The 14,438-nt window shown below is 33.5% G+C and overlaps 2 protein-coding genes across 2 annotated transcripts in view; one reads left to right on the top strand and one right to left on the bottom strand.

Moving 5' to 3' along the window:
• LOC126748590 (nuclear pore complex protein Nup205) overlaps positions 1 to 14,411 on the top strand; it is a 69,563-nt gene extending 55,152 nt beyond the window's left edge. The window contains 8 exon segments of the mRNA XM_050457929.1: positions 3,875 to 3,994; positions 3,997 to 4,159; positions 5,039 to 5,245; positions 5,300 to 5,523; positions 13,585 to 13,793; positions 13,862 to 14,009; positions 14,063 to 14,196; positions 14,249 to 14,411. Coding sequence (XP_050313886.1) covers positions 3,875 to 3,994; positions 3,997 to 4,159; positions 5,039 to 5,245; positions 5,300 to 5,523; positions 13,585 to 13,793; positions 13,862 to 14,009; positions 14,063 to 14,196; positions 14,249 to 14,332 — 1,289 coding nt within the window. The 3' untranslated portion in view covers positions 14,333 to 14,411.
• LOC126748597 (uncharacterized) overlaps positions 1 to 14,438 on the bottom strand; it is a 356,494-nt gene that overhangs the window by 237,285 nt on the left and 104,771 nt on the right. The gene's annotated exons all lie outside the window — the stretch shown is intronic.

Below are 14,438 nucleotides of genomic sequence, written 5' to 3'. Positions count from 1 at the left end.
AAGTGACAAAGAACATTTTCGATCTAATCAATTTTAATATTTGTTGCATGTTTTTAATATTCAACGTAATATATACTTTATCTGCATTTATTCTTGGCTGAAAAAGTATTTTGTACAAAGATGGTAATTTTAAGGGTGGTTTTTAAGAAATATTAAAAAAAACATGAAATGATCATCGAATGTTATATGCAAAGTTGTCTTACTTGTGTTCAGATGCCAGTGTGCTGTTTTTTAGGAGCTACTTGAGCAGTCAGTTTCGAGCTGTTGAAATTGATAACAACATATTATCATTTTTGTCGCTGGATAGAGGAGTCCCACAGGGCTCCATTCTTGGTCCTTTATTGTTTATTCTGTATACTAGAGATATTGGACAAGCAATTAAAATATCTTGTGTACACCAATATCTGACGACACTCAATTGTAGACCAGTTTTGACAAAGAAGAACTACCTGCATCTATAGAAAAACTTAATAACGATTTAAATTCCTTATATATTCTTACTCAGCTAACAATGGACTATAATTAAATCCTAGTAAATCGGCAGTTATGTTTTTTGGGCCTAACAAGGACTGGGTTAAGGATAATGTTATAATAACTTTAAATAATATACCATTGCCAAATGTAGATAAATACAAAAAATTAGGTATTATTGTTGATGACAGCCTAAAGTTTGAAAGTCAGGTTGTGAAAGGTGGTCCAAACATTTTTTTTACAGAGAGTAGGGAAATTATTAACACAAACCTTAAAATAAAGTTAACGGAATCGCTTGTTTCATCACACTGCAATTATGGTGACACAGTTTATTGGCCTTTCCTTAATAAAAAATCAAAATACCGGCTTCAAAAAATGCAAAATGCTTGTGTACGGTTCATTTTTTTTTGGGGTGAGTGTAAGAGAGCATATCAAAATATTGGGAACTTGGTTGGTTGAAAATATGCGATCGTCAGAGGCTTCACCTGAATTGCCTAGCAAAACGGTTAGTTAATAGTTCCTGTCAAGACTATTCGTTTGATAAGCTTCATAAAAGAAATACTCTTCATAACAGAGCCACGCGCTTTAATGATTTATTTGATGTTCCTAGGCATAGAACAGAACCTTTCCAACGTTCTTTTTCCTATTTGTTACCTAAGTTAGCCAACACTGATATTTTTCGCAAACTGTATGACGTACCATTTTTGACATTTAAGAAAAAATATAAGCAACATTTACTTAGCCAAGTTTAAATTGTTAGTTGGTAAAAGCAATATACTTACGCCATAGAATGTCAACATTTTTTAGTAATTTATCACCCATTTATCTCATCCTATGATAGTTCACATTCTTTGTTTTTGTAGAGTACATAATTAGGAATCATCATTATAAACATTACACATTTTCTATATAGAACTTCTAATTTTCTACACTTTTTTCTGTTTTTGGAAGGAAATAATTTTTGCAATTTCATTTTTTGGCGATGAGGTGAGTGTTACATTAAAAATGAGTCGATAACATTTGCAAGAATTTTTATCTACAAGTAATAAGAAAAAAATTAATAATGTGTTTGGCGATCTCGCATCTAAATACATTCCTGTATACGTCTAGGCATCGACAAAATGAGATGATCCATGTTTGGTTGTGGAACCTCATTCCAAGCAACTTGGAAGGTTGGTGGTTGGTCGTTTGGAAGTTATACCGGAGGTTCCAAAAAACAGATAGTTTATTAGTCTATCTCCCCTTTATAAGCGAAATACAGGGTGGTTTGGTAAACATGTCATTTATTTACTGTAATGCCGGTATTTTTGTTCACATTTGATATATTTATAGTAGCCTACCTGAAACCTATAAAATTACTAATATAAAAAAAATACAGTTTAGGATTGTGAAATAATACCCTGAAAGCTCACCGTATAATCAAAACGTAGTTTCGCTTAACACATACGCTCCGGAATTAAAATAGTTTAAAAAATTAGTTCTTAAATCCAAAGTGCAACAATTTAGCGCAGATATTACTAGTCAGGAGTTTATAATATATTGCGAAATAACGAAGATTTTTGAAAAACGGTAAACGAAATTGTCAACCCAAAATGTTGACAAAATGCAGTTGCGATTTTTTCTACGTTTTTGTCCAGTGTTTAATTAAATGTAAATAGTTAATACAATTTAAAGCATAATTATTAGTTTTATTACTTAATTGATTTACATTTGTTATTTTAAATAATAAATCGTGAATAAAACAAGTACACATATTTTTTGTAAGTTATGTTGTTCAAACACAGTTTAAAGAAGTATGGAATAAATCTATGTATCAATGTATAATTATTATTATAGATTACATTTTACCTAAACATCATTTTTGGCTTCAATAGCCTAATGATTTCCAGAAGTATATATACATGTACAATTCTTTTAAGTGACATATATATGTATGTTAATATGCCGGGTGACACACGAAAAAGTGAACACTTAATAACTATTTTACTTTTCAAGATAAAAAAATGAAATTTGATATATTGATGGAATTGTTACATGAGCATCTTTTGACATATTCAGTTGTTTTCCGTCACTTCCGGTTTAACCGGTAAATAGAAAATAATATTCTGAGAACAATGATGCTACTTTTTATTTTATACTCATAGAAATTTTTTTTTTTTTTTATTTTAAAATAAGGTGCCATGAATGCGTTCAAAGTTTTAATTTTTAATTAAGTAATCATGGAAAAATTGATTTCATTGCATTTTGATTTAAATCTTTTACACGCTCATTTAAAATGTCCAAACCAGTAATTTTGGCATTTTCTTTATTTTTTTAAATACCACGTTGTTGGGAACAACCCCATTTGAAATACATATTTTTTTTCCATATAATTTTATATGATTATTTTTTAAATGGGTTGATAAATAGGCCCAAAAGAAGAAAAAACTTAATCACATAAATAAACGCATCTAATTAATAAAAATATTGTATCTATTGTATAGAAGGCTTCGATTTCTTGAATAGGAGGCTGCGTTTTGACGCATTCTTCAATTATTTTTCAACTGACATAATACATGACATTTTAGTCTTTACTAATATTTGAAATATTTACTAACTGCATTTCAAAAGTCGTTGTTCCTAATAAGATGCTATTTAAAAAAATAAAAGTGAATGCCAAAAATACTGGTTTGGAAATTTTAAATAGGCGTGTAAAAGATTCAAGTAATAAAATATAATGATTATTATCTTACCACTTGATTAAAAATTAAAACTTTCAACCCTTTCTTGGAACCCTATTATAAATTAAAAAAATCGTTTTTTTTAATGAGTATAAAACAAAATGTAGCAAATGCGGATCATTATTCTCAGAATATTATTTTCTACTAAAATACGTAATAATATACCAATTATCCCATTTAAAATAAAAAAGTTAGTATCACTTCCTGTTAAACCGGAAGTAACGAAAAATAACAGAATATGTCAAAAGATGCTCTCATGACTATCGATATGCCAAATTTAATTTGTTTATCTTGAAAAGTAAAAAAGTAGTTATTAAAAGTTCCCTTTTTCCTGTGTCACCCGGTATATGTCAGTAGAAAGAAAATTTGTATACATCTTCACACAAAATTAAAAAAAAAAGAACAATGGGAGTGTGATTAAAAAACCAGATTGGGTTTGCCTTGGAAATTAATTTTGGAAGAACCAAGACTGATAAGACTCTCACGAGATGTGTGCGTCATATTTATTTTTGGTATCATATGTCTTTGTCTCGATTAATGAAACCGAAGCCAATTGTGAAAATTTGCGGTGCTTGAAACACAGGTTGATAGATTTTAAATACTTATAATTTCTTTATTGCTCTGAACAATTTTTCTGATTGAAAAAAAGTGGGTAATAAATTAATATTCTTACTTTCTTCTAGGTACAAAACTGGGAACAGAATTTATTTTGGAGCAGAAATTACTTGGCGTATTTAGCAATATGACGGTATTCCAGAACCATCCAGAAATTATTAAAGAAGTGGACGAGCAGAATGTTCTTGAAAAATCTTACCACCTCCAGAACAGCAGTATTTACAAATATTCATGCCCTCTTTGCATCTTTGTAATGCCATTCTAACGACGTTGGGCACTGAGAATCAATCTGCTGTTGCTCAAATCATGTATTTTATTTTGAGTCATTTAGACGTTATCGAGTTAATTCTTAGGTATATTGATTTGTTTTTATATGATATATAATGGTTTGTATGATATATAAAGATGGAAAATTAGATACTGTATATGGAAGCTTAATGTAAATTTCGCAGCTTTTAAAACGTTCATACATATTTTTGTTAATATGGTGTAACACCTTTTAAAATTTTATGAGCAAATTGAATATATTTTGAAGCTATAATTTCCGATATTGCCAAATTTATGATTTTTGTAAAACCTCTAACGTCTAACTACACTGGCCTTTAATATAAGATTTATATTTTATTAAAATAAAAACGTTCTTATTGATTGATGTCTAACAGGTTTAGGACCTTAAATAAAACCGAGTTTATAAAATGCCCACTTTTCAATCTTCATGTAGACGAGGACATGAGGATTTTTTGAATCAAATTATATTATGAAGTATGCTTTAAATTTCTGTGGCTCTAGTTCCCTAAGATAACTCGTCTTGATTTACTCATAAAAAATAAATGCAAAAAAAAATTAAAAATAGGTTCTTAAAAGTATAGCTTCAGCTGTATGGAAATTGTACCCGCTTATTGAAATCACATTCCAGATTATTTCTCAAGTATGATCAGATATTGTTTTGTAAATTCTATACTTCTGTTTAATATAACGAAATAAGCTCTGACATAATGCGAAGGTATTAAACATGTTTTCGACCATAATTTTTCACAGTATTTATTAAGTATTGCATGGAAAAAGATGAATAATCCCTTGTCGTGGCCAGAAACATATTATGTCGAATATCCAGTTTTCAAGAAAAATTGTGATTACAGAAGGTATCAAAGTTCTAATTCCTCAATTCTAATTTCTCCTAATAACTTTTCTGTCATGTAGGTGCAATTAGTTTTTGCTTATTTTTTTTTTAGATCGGGACACCCAGATTTATCAACAACATCTCTAAAGGAATTGGCATTATTAACTTCAGTAATTTCAAGAATTGCAAGTAATGATTTAATTGGTATTTTAGAAAACCCAAATATCTTACAAAGTAACAGGGCACAAATGAACCGAATCCAGCGGCTCATGCTTAATCTTATCCCTAAATTTTTTTTGAATGAAGATAATATTAAAAGGTATGCTGCCACTTTGGCTAGCAACTTATATATTTAATTCTTTAATAATTTTAGGCTATTATGTAGCAATGGCGATAAGAATACATTTCAGACCTCGGACAGGTTATTATTTGCTATGCAAATAGCATCTAACGCACTTTGGTATGCTAAAAATGTCGTTTATAATAAAGATGTTGACTGTGAAGCTGAGGTTTGCATAATTTTTGCGCCAACTTTATACGACCCCAAGCTCAATTTCCAAAATTCTACCATATATGGGGAGGACGAAGCTAGCCTTGGTAAGCCCTTTAACAAATGCATATAACCTAATAGATGTAAATGTATATCAATCAATCAATATTTATTTCCATTTAAGAATACTCATAAAAAGCTTATAGTAAATATGGTAATAAAAAGAACTCTCGAAGTCTTGAGACCAGCGTGGTATGTTCTGTTTTACATCCATAAATCGTCATAAAATTTTAAAATATTTAATGTTTATTCGTTTCTAAGCTAATACAGTGAACTAAAAAATACGTAAGAAAATAAACATTGTATATCGCATTCGAAAATAAATAAGTGCCCTATCAATCCTAAACTTATTTGCTAACTATTTTAAATCTAAAAATAAAAGACATTTAATTAAAAAATTTATAATAATAAGAGATATTTAATTAAAACACTCATGACTAATAATATAGATACATATACAGGGTGAGTCGGGAGGAACGCACCAAACTTCAGGTTTGTATTGTACACGTGAAAATAATTTTAAAAACACCATATTGTTATGTTCCTATCTGATTCTCCTTTGTTTTAAAATTTTAACGTAAATAAAATGTTTTAAATAGTTTATTGCTTCTTATAAATGCTGTAGATACCGAGTGTGTTTGACGCGTTTATTTTTTATTTTGTACGATTAAAATAGTATAAAATGCCACTCATCTATTCAAATTTAGAATATGCAAATATGGTTTATATAATGGTATTGTTCAAGAATACCGTCAACGATTTCCATATCGGAGAAATTCGGACAAAGACGTATTTATCAAAGTTTTTAACAAACTCTGCGAGACCGAAACTCTGGCCAGGACTAACATAACATCCAAACGAGCCACTCTACAAGGTTTAGAAGAAGTAGAAAATATTCTGAATTTGGTAAAATATGATGTAACGACCAGCTCACGAAGAATTGCTACTCAATTGGTAATTCCACAAAAGATAGTAACACGCTCCACTAGCAAAACCTATATTATTACCATGTACAGCACCTACAACCGAAAGATTATGATAGGCGTATGAAAGTTTGTGGGTGGATAAATAATAATCACCGTGTTGTATGTGTTTTCGGTAAACGTGTGGTGTGTATGGTCGATAGTTATTTATTTGGCCCAGAAATTGGAGAAAATCGCCTCAGGAGAGAACTACTTTTTTTGCGAAATGAGTTTAAAGCATTATTAGGAAGATTTAGAACTTCAAGGTCAAGCAATATTTGGACGAAGATTTTCCAGGACTATGGATTGGTCATGGTGATCCTATTAGTTGGCGTTCAAGATCTCGAGACCTCACACCACTGAACTATTGTTTGTGGGGCTGGTTTAAAAATGAGTTGTATAAAGTGAAACTCGACCCATTGGAAATGGGTCGAGTTTCACAAGCGACAGAGTTTGTCAACGGAAGACAAACACTTAGAAAAGCCCCCAGGACCTTTTGTACACGAAGTAGAATGTGCTTAGAGGATAATGCCGGTATTTTTGAGAAATTATTAAAACAGCGCTAGAATTAAAACTATGTTAAGGTAGGAAATTTCGTTTGCTTGTAATTACGCTATATTTCATCAACAAATAAGAATCGTATATGAGTTTTTATTTAATTATTTTTACGTGTACAATAGTCACCTGGAGTTCGATGCGTTTCTCCTGATTCACTCAGTCACCCTCCTGACATACGAGACAAATATCCACATTATACATTTTTATAAACAGATTTATTTATTAGTTAATGAAAGACTCGAAATTAAATTTATTTATTTATTTATTAATGAGTAATAGTTATATAATATCACATGTTTGTCTTCAATTCAATTCAATTATATTAAAAAAGTCAACTCTTGTATGGCTAAAGAGCCGTTTCTTCAGATATTTTATAAAAGTGTTCATTTTTAGAGTACTCTGTAAGAGTTTGTAAAGATCTAAATACCAACCATATCTTTGACTATGTGTTGTTGCAACCTTTGAACTTCTTGTTTTAACGTGTTTTTTTTGTTACCGGTATCATGATGATGAGAAATTCATTTGAGAAAAAATCTTCGTTGATATTGAATGATTAGTATCCTAAATGTATACTGATTGGAGAATGGATGACTATACATATAAAGTTTCTAACAGTATTCCAACCTATAATATTTTTCTAATGCGGGAATTACATGTGTAAAACCTTCATAGATTTGTAATTATAATATTTATATGCTGTACATTGCCTATTAAAAATTAAAGCGTTGTTCTTAATAAAATAAAATATAAACCCTAATAAAAATAAAATGTAAACATTATAAAAAAATAAAATTCTGAATAATACATTTTTGGTACAAAAGAATTGGCAGACTCAACAATTTTGTTTATTAACTCCTCTGTTGTTGTTTTAACACTGTACTTTCGGGCTAGCTTGTACTGCTCTTGCCGGTCTTTTAAATAGGTCCTTTGTCGAGATTAGGCGCCTTCTTTTTATAATTCTGGGTCGCATCTAGGTGCTTGGACTTTTGACTCTCTCGGAGAATAGGAACCGACTGGTCGGGTTAAGGTTTGGTTGCTTGTATTTATGAGGTCTGGGTGTGATGTTATTGGACGCGAGCCTGCGAAGCAGACCACGCCCCCTCAGACTACGGAAGTTTTGGCTGGTGAGAAAAGGTCGGGCGGAGGTGTGAACGTAACCGGTCCTTTACGCTGCTTTTTGGGTAGTATTTTAGGATTTTGACGGTTGGATTGCGTTTTGAGTGAGGTTTATTTTTATGTGGTTTATAAGGATGGGAATTGGGATTTGAACACGTTAGGAAGAAACGAACGGACACTGCGAGAGCCTAGGCCTCGACTCCCAGCAGTAGTTTGATTGCCGGGTTTGTGTTTAATTTCTCAAGTTTTGCCATTAGATGTCGATTTTCTTTTCTAGGATCCCGTCAGGCAAACTTAAGAGGTTTAGGTGATTTGTGTTTTTGGTTGATAGCTCGGGGAATTTTCATATTGATGATGTATTGCCTCCCTTTGGCTCCGCCCTCCTGTTATTAGAATCCGCGTCGGTCTTTCTCAAGGTCTCAGCGAAGCTTTTTTTTTTGGTTGTTTATATTTTTTATGTTAGGATTTTTCGGGCAGCGCCAGTAACTCGCCGGGTGGTCACCGCCGCAATTGCAACACTCAGCCGGGGTTGCTCTGTTCTTTACACATTCTGAGTAAAAGTGTTCGCCCTTGCATTTGTGGCAACGCGGCTTTGCGTTGTGACCATATTCCTGGCAGCGATAGCACTGCCCAATTTGCTTCCTGTTTGCAATAGTCTGAGTTCTTAAGCGCTCGACGCAGACCCTGATGTTTAAAATGTTATCTATCTCAAACACATTCTCTTGCTCTTTGGGTACGAGGAATCTGATAAGGTCCGTGGGTCTACGTCGGCCTGGGCCGGTTTTAAACCAACCCAGTTCCTCCGGCTCAAACCCCATCGCTCTCAGCTCTTCCTCGACCTCTTCTAGCTCGAAGTTTTGGTCAAGTCCTCGCAGTATCACGTTCAGCTTTCTGTCCTCTTCCTTGAGAAGTCCTGTTAGTTCACGGTGGTCATTAGGAGTTTTGGGGAAGAGCGCTAATCCCCGTCTATCTTTCTGCACTTTTATTATGTTGATTTTTCTTTCACAAAATATTTTGTATTTTGAGGCCCAGTTTTTTGTGTCCCTTAGCACTACTTTAGGCACTTTGTTAATATTTGAAATGGGATCAGTGCTCCTCCCCTTTCCCGCTAAAGAAAGGTTGTTTAAGGGCATGTAAAGTGGATTTTTGTTTAGTTTTGGAGTGGGATAGTCGGTGGAGTTTTGGATAGGATCAGAGGCTGACGATGTTGAGGGGACTGGCTCCCTGTTTGTTGTTACTTCAGGGTAAAACCGGTTCGCGGAGGCGGAGACAGGACCGCCTCTTCCCTGGTTCTATTATTATTTTTTTGTTCTTTTTGGTTACCAACATTATCCAGACCCCCCTGTAACGTCAGTTGCTCTTTGAGTTTGGAATTTTGAGTGGTAAGGGTTTCGTTTTTAGTCAACATCGCCTCGAGTTTACGATTCAAGTCCAAGATCTGATTATTGAGAGTATGGTTTTCTGAGATCAACTTATGTATTTTGTAATGATATAGTTCTACTCTCTCGGTAATCTGAGAGTTTTTGACTTTTAACTCTTGTATCTTGTTTGCGTAACTCTCAATTTTCAAATCCCTTTCCCGAATTTTCTCCTCGAGTTTGCGTACTCTTTCCTCATTTTTCCCAACTTCCGCGCTCTGGGGTGGCGCTTTGCCAGCTCCCAGGTCGGAGTTTGGAGTGATTTTGGGTGTTCTGAATAGTCTGGGGTCAGTACGGGATTTAATTTGGGGTTTTAGGAACTTTGAGGAGTCGTCCGAAGTCTTACCCCGCTCTCTTTCTTGTCTGCTTGTTGTTCTCCTATGGTCCTTTCATTTTTGGTTGATCTATCCGTTGAGTACCCGTCCGATATGTCCATTCTTTGGTTGTCTTCGGTTTTTTTCCGGCGATGGTTGTGCCTCCCACTGACGATGGGGGGCGAGTCGACGTTTTTCTCCGCCGTTTTTGCTTTGGAGTCTTCTCTGCTTGATAGTGACTTGGGTGTATTGCGCTGTTTGCTAACTATTTGCTCTGCTCAACTGCGTAAGTACCATAAATGAAAAATGGCCCAATAATATGGACGCCCAAACATTCAACCTCAACGATGGTGAGGGTACTGAGTACGGAACTGAAAACCTTTGTACTCGTTTTCCTAAGACCAGTAACGAACAATGGAAAGATTGTGATTGCCATAAAATGGAAAAGAGGACTCATTTGAAAACAAAATATTTTCTAATACATTTTAATTTTCATTTGTCTTTTCTATTATGGTTTCACAAAATGATTCTTGAAGGTGATTCTTTGCCACTGGGATTCGGAAACATCTCCTGAGTTTTGGAATATTTAAAACATTTGTATCCATGTGATGTCCAAATACTCGTCACAGTGTTGTGGGTGCATACTCAGTTCCTCTCCAACACTTCTGCTCGATGGTGTTAACTCCAAAAGGAGGAGCACTACAACCCATTTCTTCCCACCGTTCAATGTTTTAAAATTTGACACGACATTTAAAATAGTTTTAGCACAAGGAGTCGGTCTATTTTTAAAATTTACTGACAATAAATCCTTGCAATGTATTGCCAAATGGCCTTGTAGGAGAAATATAAAAATAGTGGACTGTATCTTTAATTAATTAATGTATAAAAAAATTAAGACGACGGCCAAGACAACCCCAAAATAATTTGTGGCTCACCTTGCTGTCGCTTCTGTTCAGGACTGCTCCTCCAGGTTCACCTCCAAATATTTGCTGGGTTTGACGGTGTGCCGGCACTTATAATTTTTGGAATTCACTCGCGTGTCTTTATATATTGAGAGCGACTTATTTGATCAGTAGTTTATATACCAATGCTAATGCTGCCAGTTCCCATCAATCAGGATCGATGCAGTACTGGACTAGAGGTGCGTGCGACTCTTCTCGGTCAAAATTAAGGTTGTCTTACATATGACGCGATAAAAAGCCGCGAATAATGATTTAGCAAAAAAAAAAAACTAAAGAAATTGTAGAATACAACTTTAGATATTAACAACGATCAGTACCACGACGAAGCAAAGCTCATGTTAAATATAATTATATGAATATTGACAATAAAAAAAGAATAAAAATAAATAAAGAAATGAGTCTTCCGATTTGACGGAACAGGCGTCTTTACAAAAAAAACCCATTAATCCCATAAATAAACCCTTTAATCAATTGAATTTTTTCGTAAGGGGTGTAAAAAACATCTACAATGATAAATATTTAAAAAATTGAAAATATCGCTTTAATACTCCGGAGTGCAGTATGCAATCAGTCAGCAAAATCAGACGATCGGAATCCGTCGCGCCGCTTATCAACCAGAAAGTTAGCGAGAAGCGGTGTTGCTATTTATAATGCCTAGATGTTGTCTTCATTTCGCCAACCTGTATAATTGCTGTATGTAAAAAAAATCGAGTGATAATATGTATACATGATCACTCGAATAAGCAGTATTCTTACCATCTATTGTTTTGAAAATATTTTTTTTTAGAGTTTCTAGCGCTATAAACGACTATTTTTTTTTGTAATATGTTGTTTACATACTTTGCGTTTTTCCAATTGTCTTAATTTTTCTGATGTTTTCTGCAATAAAAAAGTAAAACTAGTAAAATTTAGAAGTTGAGCGAAAATCTAGATCGCAGGATACTTATTGTATAATGTTATCCATCGTTTTCTATCATTTGTTCAAGACAACTATATCGTCCATTTAGACAAAACAAAACTTGTGCAAGTTTCCTCCAAAAATTTGTTGCCGTTATTCACAGTAAAAACCATTTTTTTTAAAATCGACTTTGGGTCCATGTCGATCTGATAAACAGTAAAACCTAATGCTGTTAAAATAGGTACATTTTCCTATATTGTCCAAAATTTCTTCAGTTCTGGGGAAAAATGTCTTCCAGAGTGTCGTCATTTAGACGATCTAGTTGTTTTCGCATTGTCCAGACTGGAGATAAGGAGAAAATGTAAGGTCGGATTATTTTATCATTTAATAATTTTTTAATTTAGGATTGAATTTCGGACTTAGCAGAAGGATGTCTGAAAGTTGTTGGAAAGAGACTGTCCTGTTTTCGTAGTTAATAAGGGCTTGAAGGTCTTTTGTACCTTTTAGGGGTCAAAGTTGTTATTCCAGTTTAAAACGTGCACGCTAAATATTCGGGAATGCCTAATTCTTCTAATAAATTTATTTTTAGGTTTCGGATTTCCTTATAAACCTTTTTGATGCTGTGACTTCAAATAGTTCAATAAATATTTTGCTTAGGTTTGCAATTTTTGGAGGAATAATCAGTCGAAAGCGCCAGAGTCAGTAAGGTATTGGACTTATTCTGAAATTTTTCTGAAGAGTAAGTAGAAGAATGTTGATTAGAGGGCGTGGCTTCATAATTTTGGTCCTCGAAATCCTGAATATGAAAAGAATAATCGGTAAAGGTTTAAATAGCAAGCGGTTATTCGAAGTACTTGAGGATCAACATTGTTCTAATCGGGATATATCTCTACGTTGGTTAGTTCTGCGGCTGTGAAGTTTTTAGGACCTGAGCGTTGGAAAATATTATCGTGCCGCCATTGAAGTTGCGTTTGGTAAGACATTCTAGATGTTCCTGCCGTAAAGATCGACATTGCAGTTTCAGGATCTGAGACAGGCTTTGATTTACCAAAGGTTTGGGCGTTAGTGTGGTCATGTCTCTGAACAGGTCCAGATTGTATTGGAACGGGTTGACTAGAAAATGTATGCTCTGATGGGAATAGCATTGGTCTTACATGTTGTTTCTTGTGTGTTCGAAATTGGTTGAAATTGCGATGCAAAGTTGAGTTACTAAAGTATTGGGCCACCGAATTTTAATCTTAATGCATCTTATTTTGGCGCCAAAATGTTCAGTTCGGCCTAGAAAGTAAAAGGTCTCTCGCTGTATCGATCATCATCATCTGATCGACATTATCGTTATCGTATAATTGACAATTCGTTTATGGAGATAATAAAGCTCTCCAAGTGAGTTTGTTCTCCGAAAAAAGTTGGTAAAAGCGAAGAATGGAATCTTAAGGTTTTAATATTTCTAAAATTTCGAAAGAATTGTCTTCTGAGTCTAAACTTTTGCTAAGTTCTGCTAACTTTTGCTTAGGAGTAGAATTAATTCTTAACAAAACTCTATTTCTGAACAAAATTTGCTGCCAGTGGTTAGGGACAGAGTTTTTTTATTTGGACCTAGTTTTGCTATTTAGCCAATTGCATTCTGTATAATTAATTTCTTCTTAAAACTAAATCAGGCACACAAACGACTATGCCAAGTCTGGGACTCGAACCCAGGGCCACACGACTGCACCAGATGACCGGACTAGTTCTAGACAAGAATGATTCCATAATGAAACGTCCATCGTCAATTCTAATTCTAACATATTTTTACTCTTTTAGTGATAATTTAATTATATGTGCCTTCTTTAGTACACAAGTTTTTTACGAACATAATTATTAAAAGTTTATAATTTTAGGCATTGTGGTACAACAGTTGCTTAACGCAGTTACTTACCTGCATGAAGGTAAAATAACTCTGGAGTTGCTTAAAAGAAAAATAAGGGAAATTCCAGAAATGAATTCTATGGATCTCAAAGAGTTTTTGGATGAAAATATGGAAATGTATGATATTTTGGTCAAAAGGGAGATAGCACTTGAACTTGCTTCTGAGTACTTTGCAAAAAAAGTACGTATGCGACTATGTTTCATATTATTTACACTGTGATGGATTTATTATTTTGATTTTTTTTTTAGAAAAAGGAATTGGATTATTGTACCTTTATAATCGAAAACGCGCTTTATCTCATATGGACACATTTAGATTACTTCATGCTTCGGGCTGTTCCTAATCTCAGGAATAACACGTACATTAATCCAGGACATACTTTTCAACGTGCTGATGGTGGGTGAATTTTGATTAAACTACTAAAAAGTTAATTTACAGCGTTCTTTTAGTTTCAGTTTCTATGTCAGTGTCTCCAGATTTGGGTTATCCGAGGATGTCGTCAGAAGTTATAAATAACCTAAAACAGGGACTTGTACCATTGTTTAATGACAGTTTTAGTAAACAGATTTTGGAAGCTGCGCAGGTAATATAGTTTATTTGTATCTAATTGTATGTTTTACATCATTACTTAATAGGATCGCTCCGAACTAGATAAGGAATTCATCGAAGTGCTCCTTAGAAAAATTAAAAGACTTATGCAGTTTGTATGTACAACATAATTTTTGTTCATTTTTTATAATATTATGTACTTTATTTTTTTGTAAAAGTCTGTGTTTTTAAATAAATCTTTTCGAGTCATTATTGTTTTATACTTTTGAGGTAAAA

Source organism: Anthonomus grandis, chromosome 22, assembly GCF_022605725.1.
Source record: "Anthonomus grandis grandis chromosome 22, icAntGran1.3, whole genome shotgun sequence".
NCBI lineage: Eukaryota > Metazoa > Arthropoda > Insecta > Coleoptera > Curculionidae > Anthonomus > Anthonomus grandis.
Note: the sequence above shows the minus strand (reverse complement) of the source record. Positions and strands in the feature narration are given on the sequence as shown.